The 21938-nt window shown below is 58.6% G+C and overlaps 2 protein-coding genes across 4 annotated transcripts in view; one reads left to right on the forward strand and one right to left on the reverse strand.

Moving 5' to 3' along the window:
* Window positions 1-21938, reverse strand: part of LOC135977343 (uncharacterized) — a 371747-nt gene that overhangs the window by 305748 nt on the left and 44061 nt on the right. The window lies entirely within an intron of this gene.
* Window positions 1-21938, forward strand: part of ADAM11 (ADAM metallopeptidase domain 11) — a 65379-nt gene that overhangs the window by 13280 nt on the left and 30161 nt on the right. For all 3 annotated transcript variants that reach the window (XM_065577764.1, XM_065577763.1, XM_065577765.1), the window contains exons 3-7: window positions 10944-11020; window positions 12328-12394; window positions 19186-19271; window positions 19623-19689; window positions 21018-21084. In XM_065577764.1, coding sequence (XP_065433836.1) covers window positions 10944-11020; window positions 12328-12394; window positions 19186-19271; window positions 19623-19689; window positions 21018-21084 — 364 coding nt within the window. The remainder of the gene's footprint in view (window positions 1-10943; window positions 11021-12327; window positions 12395-19185; window positions 19272-19622; window positions 19690-21017; window positions 21085-21938) is intronic.

Genomic DNA, 21938 nt, shown 5'->3' on the forward strand with positions numbered 1-21938 from the left:
CTCTGAACAAGATTTGGGTTTGGCGCTGGATAATCGGCTGAACACGAGCTCCCTGCCACATGCTGGCCGAGAGGGCTAATGCCATCCTGGGATGTATAAACGGGAATCTCAGGGAGGAGCAGGGAGGTTTATTTTTACGTCTGTATTTGGCACTGGTGCAACCGCTGCTGGAATCCGGTGCCTAGTTCTGGTGCCCACAATTCAAGAAGGATGTTGAAAAATTGCCGCGGGTTCAGAGAAGAGCCGCGAGAATGATTAAGGATTGGAAAACCTGCCTCCTAGCAATAGACTCGAGGAGCTCAACCTATGTAGCTTAACAAAGAGACGGGTCGGGGGAGACTTGGTCACAGTCTGTAAGTAGCCACAGGTGCTTCTCTCACAGCAGCAAGGTTGATTTTACTGTAACGAGAATGTCAAAGGCCATAGGTAATCTGCTCCTGGGAGAGGACGTGTGATCGGTTGGAAAGAGCAGAGGACCGTGAGTCAGGACTCACGCGTTCAATTCCCAGCTCTGCTACTGAGTCACTATGTGACTTTGGGCAAGTACTTTGGCTCCGTGCCTCAGTTTCCCCATCTGCAAAGTGGGGAGAATACTGAGCTACTCCACAGGAGGGGTCACTGTGACACTCTCCCCACCTCTGTCCTTGAGCCTGGGCATGAGGCACGGTGGACATGAAGGCCCTAGAAAGGCCACAGAGCGAGAGCCACCCTGTGGCTCCCGGTCCTGGCAGCAGGGCCCTGGGGGGTCGGGGAGAATGTTTATTCATGGGGAGGAGGCTGGGGATGGAAGGGGCTGGCTGGCTTCTTTGGGTCTCATGTTCAGAGCTTTGTCTTGTCAGTGTCCATTAGAAGTCGAGAGCAGTGTGCTTCTGGAGGGGGAGACTGAAGGGGTGGGGTTTCGGTTACCGAATCATCCGGAGATGGAATCGGACTCTCCGGTTCCTCTCATTAATTGGCTGCTGACCTGGAATCTCTGCCTCTGACAGCGAAACACCTGACCCTGCGTCCCTAAATCCAGTGCACAGCCCTGCCTCCTGCTGGCTTGTTGCGGCTAGCGCAGCTCTTCGCTGCTCTCACAGGGCCTGGACGCTGCCAGGGGGCCAGAGGAATTACAGCCACAGCCAGACCAGCGGCTCCCACAGGCCAGCACCAGACGCTGCCGAGTTCTGTATCAGGGCAGCCTCCCAAGGGCTCAGCGAGTGACCCAGGCAGGGCTTGGCTCAGGGGCCAAACTGCAAAATAAAAATAAAATCACTTCTATAAAATGTTTCGTTTGAACTGAAACTCGGGGTTTTCGGTTTTTCTCACTGACACAAACAAAACATTCAAACAAATTCATTTCAGGTCAATTGAAACATTTTGTTCAACCTGAAAATAATTTGTGGGGTTTTTTTGTTTTTGTTTTTCATGTGGGGGCATTTTCAGGTGTTTTATAAAAAACCCTTTTAAAAAAAATTAGCTAAATTTCAAAATGAAACACAATTTCAAAGCTAACCCCCAAATGAACTTTGGGGATCTTTTTCCCCATTTTATTTTTTGGGGCTGAAACGATTTGCTGAATTTGACCTGAATTCTGCCGGTATTTGGTGCCCAGCCCTGCCAGATGATGTTTTGGGTGAAAATTTGCTGAAAACATTTTGCTGGGCTCTCCTCAGCACCCTCACCCCAGCGTGCTGGGCTCCTTGGAAAACCTGGCCCCCAGGTTTGGGCTGAAGTCAGGGAACCCGGGGGAGTCTTTCCAGTCTTCAGCAGGCGCTGGCTCAGGTCCCACCATGCCTCTGAGGGAAATAAGACCAGGCTGTCACTGATCGGTTTCTGCCGGGACCATGAGATACGCCAGTACAGCCAGCCACTGCGTGGGCAGGTGCCATATTTACCACTCATATCTGTGGCTGGTCCTTTCCTGGAGCTGTTGGCCTCACTGAGATCTTGGAGCTGGGAGTTCCATAGACCAACTATTTCCTTGTAGGGGAAATAACTGGTTTGATCTTGGTGTTGTTGCCACGTCTTTATGCTCCCCCCGCCCATAGCTACAGACTAGTCGGCACAATTGATGTGCTTTGCGTGTGTGTTGCAGGTCAGGACTCAGGTGTTTAAGAGACTAGTGTGTGGCGCAAGGCAATGCTAGAATAACTAGAAGGGGAGGTGGACGCTATTGTGGGGGAACAAGGGTTCTGCTACTCAGACATTATAAAATGGGGATAAATAGTGTTGGGAACAATTTATTTACCCTCTGGAAGCTGCATGTGTCGGGTGTTGGGAGCAGCATCAATTCTGCTGACAACTCTCTTCCCATCAAGAGACCTTGATACTTTTTTCCAATAGCCGCGAGAGCCAGGTCCCTTAACCGGTCCCGTGTCCTGCAGTTCCTCAGGTAATCTGTCACCCATCAAAGCGTGCAGCGAAAGGTCTCTCCCCTGCAGCACTTGGCGGAGGAATACTCACACCCATCACACAGCGTTCATGCAGGTCGTGGGGCAAGTTTTGTATTTATTCGGAAAAGTTAGCAGCTGCAGCAAACGGTGTCTTGGACCTCTGCTCTTCTTCCTAGCAGTGTTTTACCTCGGTCTCCACATGGTCTCTATCGCCTCCCTAGTGCTCTGCAAGTGGCTTTAATTCTCATGCTTTGGGCTAAGGCAACTGACACCAACAAGAACAGATTTATTTTCAGGAAATCTTTGAAGTGCTCCAGTTATCGGCTGAAGCATGGCGAAACGGTGTTTCCTGAGGTCTCCTTTCTTCTCCGAGTGGTGTCCCGCATGCACCTCTCAAGCCCTTGCTCGGAGAGCTCTAGCTAGCAACATCTGTTCAGCCTGCGCACGCTCCCTATCCGCCTCTGGCAGACACCGCAGCTCAAGGGGGCGTGCGGGCGAGAGCTCCTTCTCTACTGCCTCGCATGGCCTCCTAGCACATCCCCGGCCCCTCTTTATTCGCAGTGAGGGAGTTTATCGTTGGTAGGGTTCGTAGAGTTAGTTAGGTGTAGGTGAGAGGATTGTTTTCCTGCTCACTTCCCTCTGGGAGACTTGTCTTCTCCTGGCAGCGCTTGCCTGTTGGCTCTCTTGCTGGGAGGCTATGCCGGAAAGCAACAGGTGCTCTAAGTGTGGCCACTGCCTGTGGGAGTGCCATGTCTCCCAGAAGTGTTCTGTCTCAGACTGTTGGCCATGCAGCCCCCCTCTGAGCCAAGTCAGGAGACCCCTCTTCCCGTTCAACTGTCCCCAGACAGACCCAGTGCCCAGCAACCTTGGGGCAGAGAGGTCTTTGGAGCCAGCTGGGAAAGAGGAGCACGGACTCTCACTCCAAAGACACTAGGTCACCACCAGGCCTTGGTCTCCGAGGGGACGGCTGAGGCCAAGGACTCTTCCTCCAGTGCCAGCAGGTCTGTGAAGCCCTGGATATCCAAGGACTGGGGTCCTTTCTGGTAACACAGGAATTCCAATACTCGAGGGGCCTCTTGGTGTTGGGTGAATCAGCGTCCCCGTTGCTGACGGGTACCAAGCATCTCTTGGACCGGGACCTCTGTCTCTGAGCAGCCATCCTGTGGCACAGGACTGTCCTCAGTGGCTGCTCCCCCATGGGAGGATGTGGAGGGAGAGGACTCCCAGTCAGTCTCTTGGATCTCAGTGAAGAGTTCTCCTACGTACCCCTTTGGGAATCTGCCCTCGCGCAGGGAGAACCTTGCAGGTCCCAAGGATGGTGGAACCAGATGCCTGCACTCACTCTTCCTCCAGGGTAACTCTCCACTAGCGCAGCTGCTGCCGACCTGACGCTGGACACCTGGGCCGCGGTGGCCCTTCCTGTGCTCCGCCCAGTGATGCCAGAATGGGGGGGGGGCAGGGGGCCTGGCCCATCCACTTTTCACCATAGCCCCTGCCCTGCCTCTTCTCTGCCTCCTCCCCTGAGCGCACCGCATCCCCGCTCCTCCCCGTCCCTCCTGGAAAGTCCTAAGCACCGCCAAACAGCTGTTAGGCGCGGGGAGGGGGTGGGGGTGGGAAGTGCTGGGAGGGAGGGGGAGGAGCAGGGATGCAGCGTGCTTGGGGGGGGAGAAGGAGGCAAGGAGGGGGGAGCTTGGCTGCTAGTGGGTGCGGAGCACCCGCAAATTTCTCTCCGTGGGTGCTCCAGCTCCGAGCACCCACGGAGTCGGCACCTATGACTACGTATTATCTAGACCCTCCCTGACAGGTGTTTGTCTAACCTGCTCTTAAAAATCCCCAATGATGGAGATTCCACAACCTCCCTCGGCAATTTATTCCAGTGCTTAACCACCCTGACAGTTAGGAAGTTTTTCCTAATGTCCAACCTAAACCTCCCTTGCTGCAATTTAAGCCCATTGCTTTTGTCCTATCCTCAGAGGTTAAGCAAAACACTTTTTCTTCCCCCTCCTTGTAACAACATACTTGACAACTGTTATCATGTCCCCTCTTAGTCTTCTCTTTTCCAAACTGAACAAACCAATTTTTTCCAATCTTCCCTCAGAGGTCATGTTTTCTAGACCTTTAATCATTTTTGTCGCTCTTCTCTGGACTCTCTCCAATTTGTCCACATCCTTCCTGAAATGTGGCGCCCAGAACTGGACTCAATACTCCAGCTGAGGCCTAATCAGCGCGGAGTAGAGCAGAAAAATTACTTCTTGTGTCTTACAACACTCCTGCTAATACAGTGGTTCTCAAACCCCTTTCACATAGCAAGCCTCTGAGTGCGACCCCCCCTTATAAATTAAAAACACTTCTTAATATATTTAACACCATTATAAATGCTGGCTGCAAAGTGGGGTTTGGGGTGGAGGCTGACAGCTCACAACCCCCCCATGTAATAACCTCACGACCCCCAGTTTGAGGACCCCTGTGCTAATACTTCCCAGAATTATGTTCTCTTTTTTTGCAACAGCGTTACACTGTTGACTCGTATTTAGCTTGTGGTCCACTGTGACCCCCAGATCCCTTTCCACAGTACTCCTTCCTAGGCAGTCATTGCCCTTTTTGTATGTGTGCAGGGCCCATCATGGTACCTTCGCTTGGTCTGGCTAGGTTCTGGGCTCCGCCTGCCCACACTGATTTGTCCATCATCCTGCTGCTCGCCCAGCCAGCTAGGCACCCAGTCCTCCCTCTTCCAGCTCCAGGCAGCAACTGACTGCTCTGCCTCTGTTGCTTCCTTTTATATGGCCCTCTGGCTCCTGATTGGTCACTCCAGTAGCTCCTCTGATTGGCTGCTCCCCTGCAGCCACTTTAGGCTGCCTGGAGGACTTTTCTTCTGCTCTTTTCTGGGGCAGGGTGAGTCAGGGCCGTGAGCCCCCCAGCCGGGGGCCTCCGGACCTACTCCAGCTCGTCACAGACTGTGTAAACTCTTCCCTCACTTTATATACAGCACTCTGTGTTGCGATCTTAACCTGGTTCTCAACCACCTTATGAGACCTCCATTCAAACCAGTGGTGACCTGCTCCCTACTCTTTATCTATGAAGACGACCTTCTTAGTTGCCATAACTTTGGCCCGTAGGGTTGGAGAGATTGGAGTCTTGATGGCAGATCCCCCCCTTTACGATGCTCTTCAACAATAAGGTCTCTTTACGTCCACATCCTAAATTCCCATCAAAGGTTACACAGGAGGACAATATAGTCAAATACTTGTGCACCTACTGCCCTGTCACCTCTGCGAGTGTCACAAGAAGGCTTGAAATTGTCATGTCATAGCATTACAAGTAGAAACTCGGCATGCCCATCGAGTGTCAGAGCTTCTTCAATGCCAAGACTTTCTTTTGGGGATGTACTGTCTTTTGAATGGCTGTGAATTTAGTGTGTGCAGCTGACCCAGACAGAAAAGTGTACAAAAATTTCTCCAGGACGGTGAAAAAAATTTTGTGCATGTTTGTTTCCTTTGCACATATCAACAAAAACTAAACTGTCCCTGTGCTGGAAGCAGTGAACATACAATGCTTGAGGTACTACTTCCTGCAAGAGAGCTTGCAGACCACAAAGATTTCCACTCATAACATTGGCACTATGAGATGTCTGGGCACTACAGCTCTGTATCAGTACCGCACCGTGTTCTTCATGTACTGAAGGAGAGGCTTTGCAGCAAACGACTTGGCAGGATGGAAACCAACCTCCTTCACTGCTGGAGAACACTGGAAGTTGTCCCATTGGCTGCAGCGGATCATCCCAGTGGCTGGAAACAGGCAGATTCCAGTATCCTCCTTGCCCCACGTGCTCCTCCTGCGACCCCCTCAGAACTCAGCACCCATAGCCTGCTGTTTGGGCTGACTTGCTGGGTGCCCTTCTGTGCCAGTGGCCCATCTCTGTTGTGGGGCCTCACTGCTCTGCGGGGAGAGGGGAGGGAGTCATGAGCTTCACTCCTTAGTGTTTATAAAGGGCTTTGGGGTCAGGCAGGAAGGACTGGCCTAGCCTGGGACTTCGGAGAGCCAGGTTCAGGTCCCAGCTCTGCTACAGGTTCCCTGTGAAACATGGAGATGCTTTGGAAATTCCCATCCAGCTCTGTGCCTCAGTTTCTCCATCTGTACCATGGGAATAATGGTCCATCCATTTCCCCAGCCTTTGTCTGCCTTGTCTACTGAGAGCTCTTAGGGGCAGGGCTGTCCCTTGCTCTGTGTGGACACTGAATTGTGGGCATAAGGCTCCAGGGCCAACCCTCCACTGCAATGAATGTGGGCAGTTCACTCCTCTCCGAGCTGTGGTTTCAGGCTGTCTGCAGACTCAGGCACTATTGCTCAGCTCACATTTGGGCCTTTTCTTCACAACCGTAAGAAACAGAATTTGTTTTTAGGCACATGGGCCTCACCAGACTGGATGAGTCCAGGGTCCGTCTAGTGCAGGCGATTGTCTCCAGCCATGACCAGCACCAGCTGCTCCAGGAAGAGGTGCAAGAATCTTCCCTCCAGTGAACAATCCTGATCAATTAGTGTTTAATGGCCTGAAGCAGGAGGGTCAATATGGGATCAGCTCTTCTACAACTTCAGACATCCTCATTAACCAGAGTCCCGTCAAGTCCTGCTAAGCTCTCAGCCTCAATCAGATCTTGTGGCAGTGAGTTCCACAGGCTAATTGTGTGTTGTTCATTGACTGTCCCTGTGTTCTTTATAAGCAGACAGGGTGAAATGTGGCACCTGATCCCCCTGCTCTGTCTCACTTATTGTTTTCTGTCCTTCTATCATGGCCCCTCTTCTTTGTCTGCTTTTGAAACCAAACAGTCCTGATTGTGTCTGTCTCTCTAGACCAGTGGTCTCCAAAGTGGGTTTCCATGGGGGTGCACGGCAGGAGGAGAGCTTTTTTTTTTCTTTTTGCTTCGTCAGGCGGGAATCCAAGGGGCGTTTTTTTTTTTTTTTGCTTTGGCAAAAAATGGTAGAGCCGGCATGGCAGGGGGTGCGTGCTCACGTTTTTTTCCTAATAGGGGTGCACGATCAAAAAAGTTTGGAGACCACTGCTCTAGACCTCCCACTCTGAACCCCATCATTCTGATTTGCCCATTCTGGAGACGGGGGGACCACCACTGAGCAGTGTGCTGGGGGTGGGACAGTACAGTGTTTCCGGGTGCTGAGACCCTGGAGGTAGGGGGGATTCTGTGGGGCATTGCATGGGGCAGATCGTGGCTTGCATCGTGGGGGCCTGGACATTTGCTATCTTTTTATGGTGGATGGGAGATAACGGCTGTGTCGCCATGCAGATGGGCTGGGGTTTTGTTGCCCTTTTCCTGACATGGGACCTGGGATGGGTTTGGCTCAGTGGAGGTGTGCGGCAGCCTGGTCCCGGGGGCTGTGTCATGGCTAGCCATGCTGGGCCGGCCTCGTGGGGGTCTCAGGCAGTCCCCATGCAGGAGTCACCAGTTTTGCAGGACTAGGGTTGGCAACTTTCTAATCGCACAAAACCGAACACCCCGTCCCACCCCTTCCCCCAGGCCCCGCCCCTTTGCCATCTGCGGGTTTGTGTGATGGCTCTGGCTGGGGTTGCAGGCTCTGGTGTGGGGGCAAAAATGAGGGGCTCAGGGTACGGGGTGGGGCTCTGGGCTGGGGCAGGGGGTCGGGATGTAGGGGGGAAGGGCTCCTGCTGGGGTTGTGGGCTCTAGGGTGGGGCCGGGGATGAGGAGTTTGGGGTGCACGAGGGGGCTGGGGCAGGGAGTTGAGGTGTTGGGGGGGTTCGGGCTCTGGGAGGGAGTTTGGGTGCAGGAGGGAACTCCGGGCTGGGGTAGGGGGTTGGGGTGCGGGAGGGGGTTGGAGTGCGGGGTCCCAATGGCATATGGGTGGCCAGGGGGCTCTATGTGCTGCCCTTGTGCCCGCAGGCGCCGCCCTCACAGCTCCCATTGGTCGCGGTTCCCAGCCAATGGGAGCTGCGGAGCCGGCACTCAGAGCGAGGGCAGCGCACGGAGCCTCCCTGGCAGCCCATGCGTCTAGGGGCTGCTAGGACCTGGCGGCTGCTTCCGGGAGCCGTGTGGAGCTAGGGCAGGCAGGGAGCCTGCCTTAGCCCCGGGCCCCCTCTGCACCACCGACCGGACTTTTAACAGCCTGGTGAGCAGTGCTGACCGGAGCCGCCAGGGTTCCTTTTCGACCGGGTGTTTCAGTTAAAAACCGTCTGCCTGGCAACCCTAAGCAGGACCCCAGGGAAGGGCACCGTGTTTTGTACTCCCTCTCCAGCTGCAGCGCTGCCACAGCTCCCCCTACTGGCTCTGCAGTGACCCCCAGCCTGCATGGGTGAGCCCACAGGGCGTGGCTCTTCACCACGGCTCGCCGTGCAGAGAGAAACCGTTAGCGTCCAATGTGTTGACCCAGACAGCCCCTTGTGTCAGCACGGACCCTACCCATCTCCCCCTGAGAGGGCAGTGGCATAGCGATGCCCCCTCCAGCCTCTGCCTGCAGATGGGGGGCTGCAGTACTGGGGATAGGGAGGTTATAGTGTTGGGTTGACAGTGGTGAGGCAGTGCAGTGCCAGGAGCTTGCAGTGATGGGGAGGTTGCTGTGCTAGGGGTATGAATTGTGGGGTGTGCAGTGCCGGGGGTATATTGTGTGTGGGGGGGTGCAGTGCCGGGGGCATGAATTGTGGGGGTGCAGTGCCAGGGGTACAGTGCTGGGGGGTGAATTTCAGGGCATGCAGTGCCAGGGGATACATTGCAGGGGGTGCAGTGTCAGGGGCGTGTATTGTGGTGTGTGCAATGCGAGGAGGGTGCTTTGTTTGGGGTGTCAGTGCCAGGGGGTATAATGCCAGGTGCATGCATTGCCAGGGGGTACAGTGCAAGGGGATGCATTGCCAGGTGGGTGCTTTGTTGGGGTTGCCGTGACGGGGTAGAGTGCCAGGGGCATGCATTGCCAGGGGGTGCATTGCAGGGCTTGCAGTGCCAGGAGGGTGCATTGTGGGGGTTGCAGTGTCAGGAAGGTGCTTTGTTGGGGGTTACAGTGCTAGGGGGTACAGTGCTAGGGCTTTGCATTGCAAGGCATGCAGTGCCAGGGGGTGCATCGAAGGGCGTGCAGTGCCAGGAGGGTGCTTTGTTGGGGGTTGTGATGACCGGGGTTAAATGCATGGTCGTACATTGCTGGGGGATGCAGTGCCAGGGTTGTGCATTGCTAGGGGACGCAGTGTCAGGGGCATGCATTGCTGGGGGACGCAGTGCCAGGGTCGTGCATTGCTAGGAGATGCAGTGACAGGGTTGTGCATTGCTGGGGGTCGGGGAAATGCAGTGTCAGGGTCATGCATTGCTGGGGGATGTAGTGTGAGGGGTGTGCATTGCTGGGGGATGCAGTGTCAGGGGCATGCATTGCTGGGGGTCGGGGGATACAGTTCCAGGGTCGTGCATTGCTGGGGGACGCAGTGTCAGGGGCGTGCATTGCTGGAGGTCGGGGGACGCAGGGCCAGGTTCATGCATTGCTGGGAGACGCAGTTTCAGGGGCGTGTATTGCTGGGGGACACAGAGTCAGGAGCGTACATTGCTGGGGGACGCAGTGTCAGGGGCATACATTGCTGGGGGACGCAGTGCCAGGGGCATGCATTGCTGGGGAACGCAGTGCCAGCGTTGTGCATTGCTGGGGGATGCAGTGCCAGGGTTGTGCATTGCTGGGGGTCGGGGAATACAGTGTCTAGACTGTGCATTGCTGGGGGACGCAGTGCCAGGGGCGTGCATTGCTGGGGGTCGAGGGATGCAGTGCCAGGGTTGTGCATTGCCAGGGGACGCAGTGCCAGGGTTGTGCATTGCCGGGGGACGCAGTGCCAGGGTTGTGCATTGCCGGGGGTCGAGGGATGCAGTGCCAGGGTTGTGCATTGCCAGGGGACGCAGTGCCAGGGTTGTGCATTGCTGGGGGTCGAGGGACGCAGTGCCAGGGTTGTGCATTGCTGGGGGCCGGGGGATGCAGTGCCAGGGTTGTGCATTGCTGGGAGTCGGGGGATACAGTGCCAGGGTTGTGCATTGCCGGGGGACGCAGTGCCAGGGGCGTGCATTGCTGGGGGATGAAGTGTCAGGGGCGTGCATTGCTGGGGGTCGGGGGACGCAGTGCCAGGGCGTGCATTGCTGGGGGTCGGGGAATACAGTTTCTAGGCTGTGCATTGCCGGGGGACGCAGTGCCAGGGGCGTGCATTGCTGGGGGACACAGTTTCAGGGGCATGCATTGCTGGGGAACGCAGTGCCAGCGTTGTGCATTGCTGGGGGACACAGTGCCAGGGGCGTGCATTGCTGGGGGATGAAGTGTCAGGGGCGTGCATTGCTGGGGGTCGGGGGACGCAGTGCCAGGGGCATGCATTGCTGGGGGACGCAGTGCCAGGGGCGTGCATTGCTGGGGGTCGGGGAATACAGTGTCTAGGCTGTGCATTGCCGGGGGACGCAGTGCCAGGGTTGTGCATTGCTGGGGGACACAGTGCCAGGGGCGTGCATTGCTGGGGGTCGGGGGATACAGTGCCAGGGTTGTGCATTGCTGGACAGGGTGTGTTTTAACTCCGCTTCTCTCTGGTTCTTGCAGTTTGTGCACCTGGCCCAGGTGAGCTTCCTCATTCATGCCTTTGGCTCGGCCTTCACCTTGGACCTGGAGCTGAACCAGTAAGTGCTTCCCTGGGGTTGTGGGGGCGCTGGCTCAGGGCCCCTCGGGCTGGCCACCACGAGTCAGGGCTGAGGCCCAGGGCAGGCTGGGGTGGAAGCAGGCGAAGCGTGGCCCATCCCACAGCGCTGGAACTTGCGAGGGGGGCTCAATAGCTGTGGGGGTGGGGCCCAGCCCAGGTGCCAGCCATCGGGCAGCCACAGCACAGAGGACACAATGGGCCCCCACTAGTGACTGCAGCAGAGGAGCTGTGGGCGCTGTGGTGTCAGCCTGGCCCCACGGCTGTCCAGGCCACGTGTGCGTGGGAGGCTCCGAGGGGGGCGGGCGGGTGCCGGTGCCCTGACTGGGCTGGCTCCAAGCTCTGGCATCGGGTGAAATCTGCCCCCTTAATATTTCATGGAGCTCTCTGGAGCCACCCAGCTCTGACACTGAAGCCCCAGGCCCAGGTGTCAGCAGAATGAGGTGAGCTCCAGAGGTCGGCGTAATGGGAGCTGGAGTGATCCGCCCGACTGGCTGGCGATTGGGTTTCTGTGCCGGGGACAGGGAGTGAACCTGCAGAGCGCCCCGGGGGACGGGGGGGGGGGGGGGGGGCGCCTCTGGGTCCCCGACAGCCCAGCCCCACCCGACCTCACTCCAATGCACCTTCCAGTGACCCAGGTGAGCCCCCAGCTCACTGCAAGAGCCCCCAGTAAGAGCGGGTGCAGCTGTGGACAGTGTGTACTCTGTATGTGTGTGTAGCAAGAGTGCAGCTGTGGACAGTGCGCAGTGTGTGTGTGTAGAGAGATCGCAGCTGTGGACAGTGTGCAGTGTGTGTATGTGTGTGTGTGTGGTGAGAGCGCAGCTGTGGACAGTGTGTGTGTGTGTTTCCCGAGGGGTGCGGGAGCAAAGGGGAACGGGGCTGTGGACAGTGTGTGTGTGTGTTTCCCGAGGGGTGCGGGAGCAAAGGGGAACGGGGCTGTGGACTGTGTGTGTGTGTGTTTCCCGAGGGGTGCGGGAGCAAAGGGGAACAGGGTTGTGGACAGTGTGTGTGTGTGTTTCCTGAGGGGTGCGGGATCGAAGGGGAACGGGGCTGTGGACTGTGTGTGTGTGTGTTTCCCGAGGGGTGCGGGATCAAAGGGGAACAGGGTTGCTGGGTGCATGGTCTGGGCGGCTGAGCCTGCAGTCACAGGGGGAAAGGCCAGTGGATGCGCTGCCACATGGATGGCACCGGCCCTGCACATCAGGGGCCTGGTTAATCTGACTCACTTGTCCCCCACCTGCCCCAGCCAGCAGCATTTCCTCACCTGCCCCCCTCTCATTTCCCCGGCAGCCACCTGCTCTCCTCGCGCTACGTGGAGCGGCACTTTGGCCAGGATGGGAACAGCGGCCACAGCCCGGTGAGTGGGAGCGGCACAGGGCGGGTGGGCTTGGCCGGGCGCTCATGGCGAGAAGACTGAGGGGCCAGGCAGATGTAGAGCCGCAGGACGAGACCGGCGTCATGCAGCAGTGGCCCAGTCCCCCGTGCTGCAGTGCGGACTGGGCTGGAGCAGCCTTTGGGAGAGGCCAGGCCGCTGGCCGGGACTCAGGAGAGCGGGCGGGTCCTGGCTGCCCGGGGACTAGAATGGGAATGAAATGAGCAAAGTTAAATGAGTGATGCACCGTCTCATGAAATGAATAGGTGGCAAATTTGAAACTCAGCAAAGAAAATACTTTTACACCCAGTGAATAATTAGCCTGTGGAACTCACTGCCACAGTGAGTTGAGCCTTGGCCTTGAGACCAAGAACGTGGCAAGATTCAAACAGGGACCAGGCATTTCTGCTGTACAAGAGTCTCTTAATAAATGAACGGTGGCAGGAGAGTAACCCTGGGGCTTCAGGGCTTGAGCCCATCTCTGACTAGGATGAGACCTATTGCAGGGGCAGATTATCCCTCTCCCGCTGTGTGGGGTTCCTCCCACGTCCTCTGCAGCATCTGGTGCTGGCCCCTGGCGAAGACAGGGTGCTGGGCCCGGGGCCGACCCCGCTTGGCGCTGCCAGGCCAGGAAGCTGGTGGCGCGGGAGGTGGGGGGGGGCAAGTGGAATGGCGCTCCCATCAGGGTGCAAGTTTTGCACACGGTGATGCACAAGGCCAGAGACTAGCAGGTCATGGCTGCGCCGCGCTTCTGCCCGGCTCAGCGAGCGTGGAGCTGGGGAAATGCCGCCAGCCGCCTCTCGGCGCCGAGGGGAGCACAGGCCCGATGGGACAATGCAGGGTCATTTCGGGCCCCAGAGCCCCCTGCGTCCAGGCCTGAGACTGGCCAGCACCAGAGGTACCGCTGTCGAGAGGAGCCTGACTCCGTGCAGCCCCAGACCAAGGGAGCCAGAGCCCAGCTCCAGGGGGATGGAAATCCAGGGCAGGTCCTCCTCCCCCAAGGCTGTGGCCACTCCAGGCCCTGGGCTCAGCAGCTTGGGGGCTGGTGACGGTGAACTGGGTTGTGGTGTGATCACCAATACTGAGAGCACCGGCTGTGAGCACCAGTCAGCGGAACAAATGAGACCCTGTCCCTTTAACTGCACCCCCCCACCCGAGCTACCCTGGCCCCCGGTCTGGGTCCTGGGCCCTCGTCTCCAAAAGGGTCAATGGCTGCGAGTGCCCACTCCCCGCCCTGGCCTTGTGCCACTTGGGTATGGCCCATGGCAGCCTCTTCAGCATGCATGCAACATGAAGGGTTAATGCCAGTCCAGCTGGCCCAAGGACCGGCGCCCCCCCGGCCTGCTCTGCCACCCCCTGAGCTGCCTTCCCCCATCCTGCCTGCTGCAGCCCAGCGGCATCTGGGCCAGCGCCACCCCCACCTGCTTGGCACCTCTGCCACTGACCAGCCTGTGTCCTCCCCTGGGCTTATAGGTGGGGGGCTGCAGTTTGGCCACCCCAGCATGAGCCCCCCGGTGCAGAGGCTAGTGAATGAGAGGAGAAGGCAGGACAGGACCTCTCTCCTGTGCTCACGTCTCCTGGCCAGGCCTTGGGGGAGGAGAGCAGGGCCGGCTTTAGGAAGTGCGGGGCCCAATTCAAACATTTTCAGCGGGGCCCCAGCAGGGATGACTAAAAAAAAAAAAAACGTAAAAAAAAGCCTTTCATTTCTTAGCAACTGGTTCCCTATAAAAAGTTCTGATTTAAGGGATGTGCCACAGTATGTATTTTTTGTACCAATAGGGTTACCATACGTCCGTATTTTCCTGGGAGGAATTTTTAAATTTAAAATTTAAAAATTCCTCCCGGACGGCGATTTAAAAACCAAAAAGCCTGAGATGTCTGGGAAAATACGGATGTATGTTAACCCTACCTAAAGTTCTTTTTTAAAAAGATGGGCCTGAACTAGAAATGAGCTTCGTTTCACATGTGTGGGTCCCAGCTGCTCCCTGCCCCCCTCATTGAAGCAGGTGTGCAGGGTTACTGCCCTGGGAACTGCAGGGCACCACTGGACATGGGGCTGGCTGGAGGTAGGGTCTGGCTGCAGGCAGGGCAAGGGGTGTGGGGCTGGCTGGCTTCAGGCAGGGGCACAGGGGGGTGCAGCAAGGGCTGCCCGCAGCCAGCGGGTGTGGGTACAGGGGGTACAGCCCACCCTGTACGGTAAGTGCCCCCACCCCCACTGGGGTAGCAGCAGCAGCCACCCAGGGGTTATTTAAAAGGCCTGGGGCTCCACTGGAGAAGCCAGGCCACCCCAGTATGACGCACTGGCTCTTGCTGGTCCGCCGTACCGGGGCGTGGGGCCTGATTCAGGGGAATTGGTTGAATTGGCCTAAAGCCAGCCCTGGAGGAGAGGGATGTTTTCTGGCCCAGCCCCTGCCTTCCCTGGAGGTGCAGGAACGTGGCTGGGTTGGGCCGGTCCTCCTGGCCTTGGCTGTGATCCATCTTCTGCCGTGATCCATCTCCTCCTTCTTCCATTTTCCTCTTGTTTCCTGAGCTCTCCAGGGTGGTTTTCGTGGCTTATAGAATCATAGACTATCAGGGTTAGAAGGGACCTCAGGAGGTCATTTAGTCCAACCCCCCACTCAAAGCAGGACCAATCCCCAGACAGATTTTTACCCCAGTTCCCTAAATGGCCCCCCCAAGGATTGAACCACAACCCTGGGTTTAGCAGGCCAATGCTCAAACCACAGAGCTATCCCTCCCCCACTTGGTTCTGGCCTCCTGCGTGCTAAGTCCCCAACAGGCAGGCCCCAAAATCTGACCGTGCCTGCGTTCCCAGCAGAGCAACACACCAGGCGAGCCCGGCTCCGCTGGCTGTAGAGGCCCAGGAGACAGAAAGAATCAGCTGCATGGAGCACAGCGAGTCCCTGCTGCAGACAGGACGCGTCTGGGCTACGTATCCCTCCTCCCCACCTGACGCTCCCCTTGCTGCTCTAGCCTGGCGCACTAGTCAGAGCCACAGACAGCCGCGGGCACGCATGCCAAGCTGCTCCCTCCGGCTCCTTACTGAGAAGCTCCCTGGCTTCTCCTCTTATGGAGGCTGCACGGATGCCCCAGAAGGTCACCAAAGGAGGGCAGGTACCAGAGGGGTAGCCGTGTTAGTCTGGATCTGTAAAAAGCGACAGAGTCCCGTGGCACCTTATAGACTAACAGATGTATTGGAGCATAAGCTTTCGTGGGTGAATACCCACTTCGTCAGACGCATGTAGTGGAAATTTCCAGAGGGAGGTATAAATATGCAGGCAAGAATCAGTCTAGAGATAACGAGGTTAGTTCAATCAGGGAGGGTGAGGTGCTCTGCTAGCAGTTGAGGTGTGAACACCAAGGGAGGAGAAACTGCTTTTGTAGTTGGAAAGCCATTCACAGGGGTTCTCTGAGGTGCGGGGCAGGGACTCAGTCGCAGCTGGCCAGGGAGCTAGATGGGACCCGCCATGATCAGTCCGAAGCAGCTGGGAACGTTGGTTATCTCTGGCACGTCTGTGAAGCAGAGATGTGTGCAGACGTGTACTCTACTGAAGTGAAAGGACTGGCAGTGCCGAGCGGGGGGAGGGGTTCTCCATCTCTTGGTGTCTGTGGCTCCAGGCCTTGCTGGAAGATGTGTTAATGAAGCACAAACCCTTGGGCTCAGCCCAGGGAGAAGTGGCTGAAGTAACGTCCTGTGCTGGTCACTAGATAATCTAATGGCCCGTCTGACTTAGAACGCTGGGAATCTACGAATCCGGACCAGGCGGGTGGGGCGGCTCTGGGCTGCCTGGGCACCGCCTCTGCAGATCAGCTCGCTCTGGGCTCTTTCGTGTCCTATTGCCGGGGGAGCCTGCATACCCCCATCGGGGATCGGGGCACTGTGCTGGGTGCTACACAGACACATGACACAGAGACCCCTCCCCAGACAGCTCAGGGGATGGGGTGGGGGGCCTGGGGCAGTGAGCTTGTCCCCATGGCCACATGGGTCAGCAGACGATCAATGCCAGCCAACACCTGGGCACTCAGCGTAGGGGTTCAGTCGAGTTCCAGCTGTCTGTGATCTAGACCCACCAAGCAATTGGGGAGGACTGAGTACGCGTGTCTGTCTCTACTAGGAAAGCCCCAGGGGCTGGGGTAACAGGGGGCTGTGGGTCAGGATTGAGGGGCGCTGGCCGAACTGTGTGGGGGAGCCCAGGGCTGGGATAGCAGGGGGCTGTGGGTCAGGATTGAGGGGCGCTGGCCGAGCTGTGTGGGGGAGGCCAAGGCTGGGATAGCAGGGGGCTGTGGGTCAGGATTGAGGGGCGCTGGCCGAGCTGTGGGGGGGAGGCCAGGGCTGGGATAGCAGGGGGCTGTGGGTCAGGATTGAGGGGCGCTGGCCGAGCTGTGGGGGGGAGGCCAGGGCTGGGATAGCGGGGGCTGTGGGTCAGGATTGAGGGGCGCTGGCCGAGCTGTGTGTGGGGGAGGCCAGGGCTGGGATAGCAGGGGGCTGTGGGTCAGGATTGAGGGGTGCTGGCCGAGCTGTGTGGGGGAGGCCAGGGCTGGGATAGCGGGGGCTGTGGGTCAGGATTGAGGGGCGCTGGCCGAGCTATGTGGGGGAGGCCAGGGCTGGGATAGCGGGGGCTGTGGGTCAGGATTGAGGGGCGCTGGCCGAGCTGTGTGTGGGGGAGGCCAGGGGTGGGATAGCAGGGGGCTGTGGGTCAGGATTGAGGGGCGCTGGCCGAGCTGTGTGTGGGGGAGGCCAGGGCTGGGATAGCGGGGACTGTGGGTCAGGATTGGGGGGTGCTGGCCGAGCTGTGTGTGGGGGAGGCCAGGGCTGGGATAGCAGGGGGCTGTGGGTCAGGATTGGGGGCACTGACTGAGCTGTGTGTGGGGGAGGCCAGGGCTGGGGTAACAGGGGGCTGTGGGTGAGGATTGAGGGGCGCTGGCCGAGCTGTGTGTGGGGGAGGCCAGGGCTGGGATAGCAGGGGGCTGTGGGTCAGGATTGAGGGGCATTGGCCGAGCTGTGTGGGGAGGCCAGGGCTGGGATAGCGGGGACTGTGGGTGAGGATTGAGGGGCACTGGCCGAGCTGCGTGGGGGAGGCCAGGGCTGGGATAGCAGGGGGCTGTGGGTGAGGATTGAGGGGCGCTGGCCGACCTGTGTGGGGGAGGCCAGGGCTGGGATAGCAGGGGGCTGTGGGTCAGGATTGAGGGATGCTGGCCGAGCTGTGTGGGGGAGGCCAGGGCTGGGATAGCAGGAGGGGAGGGGTCCTGATGCATCTGGACTTTGCCCCAGAATAGGTCAGCAGGGCTGTGAAGATATTTCCCTTCTGGGAGGGGGGGCGTATGGGGGTGAAGGGGGTCATTCAGCTGCTCCCATTGCTCTGGCCCGCTGGCAGAGAGATCACAGCACCCTTCCCCAGCCTGGGGCGGGGGGCAGCCCCCTTAGTGCACGTGGGAGGGCAGCAGAATTACACCAGGTTGCTGGGACTCTCGCCCAGCCAGCGGAGGGGTGGGGGAGCGGGCCGCGGCCACATTAAAAAGATGAATGGGTCCGTCCATAAATAGCCTGGCGTGTCTCTCGCCCGGCAACCCCGCCTGTCATGCAGATTTCACGGTGCCGCTCACACAAAGCCAGCCCTGGAAGTGGAGCAGCAGGAATGCCGAGGGAATGGGAAACAGACAGGCGGGGAGGGGCTGGGCTGCCTGCTCCGCCCTGTCCCGCCAGGGGCTCCTCTGCCCTCACCCTCTCCCTGCCCTTCTGGGCCGCCCTGCTCATGCCCTGCCTCTCCTCGAGTCCTCCCCCTACTCAGTGCCAGCCTGGGGCTGTGGTGACTGGGGACCCCCATCTGCCCCGCTGGAGGCCCCAGGCCGGGGCTCTGTAACCTGTGCAGAGATGGTTCCTATAAATAGACACGGTGGAGCAAGGCTGCTGTTGGTGCGTCACGCGAGCCTGTGGAGATGGGGCTGCACACACGTGCACAGGCGTCTGGAGGGGAAGGGCACCGTGCACACAGACAAGGGCGTCTGTACACTGCTATTGGCAAACATGGTCTTGCACTAAGTGGGAACATGATGCACATGCAGACAGGTGCACGCACACATCCGGACAGACACGCCTACACGCAAGGACATGCATGCACCTGCAGACAGGTGTGCAGGTAGGGTAAAGCCTATATATGGATGCACAGGGACATTGACATGGGCATGAAAATGGGAGCAAAGGACCCACACTCTTTAGGACATGCATACAGGCAGCTACATGCAAAGATCAGACAAACAACCACACAGAGGATAAAAGACCCCACCCCCATACAGACACAGCATGGCACACATGCAGGTTGGTACGTACCCAGACATAGAGACACACACTTGCACATGTATAGGCACACACCTGGAATACAAGCACATGAGGGCACACACATGTGCAGAGGGGCTTGTCCATCTGACAGAAGCTGTTGTTACAATCTGAGAGATGTGCAGGGGGACCCCAATTCCAGTGCAGCAAACTTTGGTTTGGCATCCTAAACCAAGAAGTGGCTGCAAGTTGTCATCCCATGTTCCATTTGGGGGGAACTGAGGCACAGAGAGGGGCTGGGACTTGCCCCTGGTCAGAGCCAGGAAGAGCACCTAGGAGTCCTGACTCCCAGTCCCCTGCTCTCTTCACTAGACCGTGGTCCCTCCCAGAGCAGGGACTAGAGCCCAGGAGTCCTGGCTCCCAATCGCCTCCAATCACTAGCCCGTGCTCCCTCTCCGCTGCGGTGGCTGATGGCTCTCCTTGCCCCATTGGTCTGTTGCAGGGAGCGGGGGAGCACTGTTACTATCAGGGCAAACTCCGAGGGGAGGCGAGGTCCTTGGCAGCTCTGTCCAGCTGCCGTGGTCTGCAGTGAGTATCACCGCGGGCATGGGGGGGCGGGAGCGGATTGAGCCGGGACAGGGACAGAGCCCCCAGGAGGCTCTGATGCTGGAGTGGCAGTGGGGAGGGAGGGAGCACTCTTGCAAGGGGGATTCGGATGAGGGTGGGTGTCATGGCCCTGCCCTGCTGGGCAATCCAGAGTATTGCATTGGCTTTGAGTCCAGGGAGTGGGAGGGTTGTTCTGTTCTGCGGGGCAGCAAACTGGCTGGGGAATTGGGTTGCAGGTCCCTTGCTGCCCAGTGGTGCTGGCAGGTTGCGGGGAGGAGCAGGGGAGTGGGTCTGCATCCATCTGTGACAAAAGGGTGTCTGCTTTCCCTGCAGCGGTGTCTTCTCGGACGGGAGGGATATGTACCTGATTGAGCCCCGCAGAGCAGCCGAGCGTTGGCAGGTAAGGGCTGGGCTGGAATTCCATCACCCCCCGTGCTGCCTACTTGGGTTCCCGCTCACCCAGCTCCTGTTCCCCAGGGAGGTGAAGGGGAGGCCCAGGGTCACAGCACGGCCAGCCACCAGCAGCCCAGCCTTCCTGGGCGCTCGGACGCTGGTGCCAGGTTCTGGGCGCTCGGACACCAGTGCTGCTGGGTCCTGGGCGCTCGGACACTGGTGCCAGGTTCTGGGCGCTCGGACACCAGTGCTGCTGGGTCCTGGGCGCTCGGACACTGGTGCCAGGTTCTGGGCGCTCGGACACCAGTGCTGCTGGGTCCTGGGCGCTCGGACACCAGTGCTGCTGGGTCCTGGGCGCTCGGACACTGGTGCCAGGTTCTGGGCGCTCGGACACCAGTGCTGCTGGGTCCTGGGCGCTCGGACACTGGTGCCAGGTTCTGGGCGCTCGGACACCAGGTTCTGGTATCGCCTGCACTGGCCCATTTAAATCCAAAGCCCTGCAGCTGAGGCTGCAGCCAGAGGGATTTCCCAGAGTGCCTCCTTTCCCCTTGTTGCCATGGCAGCAAATGGAAGGAGATTCCATTGACGTCTGCTCCCCATCCAGTCATTAGCTTCCCCCTCCCCCACGCTCCCAGTCCATGGAGTGTCTCCCCTCCCCCAGCCTTGCCTCGGTTTCCCCAGCCCCATGCCATCCCCGCAGGATGTGCCTACCAGGGCTGCTGGGGTGAGAGCCCCTGTGGGGTATATGAGGCCCTCAAGCGCCGGTGGGTGGGGTAACGGTGTCGGGCCATGAGGGGCCTCCCCTCCAGCTGCCAGATCTGTGCAGGATCTTGGCTAGCAGTGGTCCCTCCCCCACTCCATCCCCTGCTCTCACCCTGAGGCCGATAACCCAGCCGCTGGGCAGCATGGCAGGGCTGAAATCCTATCCCTGCCACCCTGCCGCTGGCCCAGCCGGAGCAACCCGGCCCCTCCAGCCACAGAAGTCATCAATTAATGATCCCTGGTGTCAGTGTGGAGCCAAGGGGCTGAAACACAGCAGCCAGGCCTGGCGATGCCTCCCTGTCCCTGGGTGTGGATAACGGGCCTTGGTGCTGGGACTCCAGTCCATGGGCGGGGGCAACTCCCATCAGATTGGCGCTGGGACCCTGAGCAGTAGGTGGCCAGTGCACTGGTGTTACCCACCCGTCCATGGGGAGCTCTCCCCCTCCCACCACACACACAGGAAACCAAGGAACAGTGGCTCCAGGCCCCAGCCTGCCCTGCGAAGGGGGCTGTGGCCCAGGATGGAGCTGGGAAAGCCACCGGTGACTTCCTGCTCTCTTGTTCCCTGTGCAGGGGCCCCTGCCTCACCTGATCCAGCGCATGCCTGCTCCCCGCCCCGCCCCGGGGTGCACAGAGCCAGGTAAGTGGTGCCTGTGAGCCCCGCTCCCCATGACACAGTGGCCCTTACATTGTGTTGGGGCCATTGAGCTGAGGCGAAGCTGCTCCTACAGCTACAGGAGCTGCTTCGGCCCCCCCATGTCCATTCTATGGGCTTCCCTCAATGTGGGTTTGCCTGCCTGGCATGCCCGGCCTGAGAGCTAGCTCCCTTCTCACCTGGTGTCGGGTCATAGAATATCAGGGTTGGACGGGACCTCAGGAGGCATCTAGTCCAACCCCCTGCTCAAAGCAGGACCAATCCCCAACTATTTTTTTTGCACCCCCCAGATGCCTAAATGGCCCCCTCAAGGATTGAACTCACAACCCTGGGTTTAGTAGGCCAATGCTCAAACCACTGAGCTATCCCTCCCTCCCCAGCTTTGGAACCGACTCTGGGAGGAACCCTGCAGTGTACCAGACCCCACGGGTCTCATCCTTCCTTTAGGTGGGGCACATGGCCTCACCACCTCCTGAGCCTGGTCCTCTGGGGGTCACCTCGGGCACTCTGCTCAGCCAATCCCACTGCCACGGTCTCTGGTTAGGGACTTGCCCCTCAGCCGGGATTGATGCCCCTCCCCAGGTATTCCCAGTGACGCTCCCCAGAACAGGGGGGTGATTAGTCAGCTGGCACCCAGCACAGGGAGCCCTTAGGGAAGCCCCGAGAACTGCAGATTAAAGCATTGTCCATTCTGACCAGCCCAGAGCCCTGCCAAGCTGCAGTGACCTCCATTTGCAGGCTTTGTCTCTCTGACTTCTTCTTAGTCAGTTCCCAGGGGAGAGGGCCCCCAAGTGCCTTGCAGAGCCCCCACCTCGCTCCGAGCCCTTTGTTCTGGAGCA

This window comes from Chrysemys picta, chromosome 24, assembly GCF_011386835.1.
Source record: "Chrysemys picta bellii isolate R12L10 chromosome 24, ASM1138683v2, whole genome shotgun sequence".
Lineage (NCBI taxonomy): Eukaryota > Metazoa > Chordata > Testudines > Emydidae > Chrysemys > Chrysemys picta.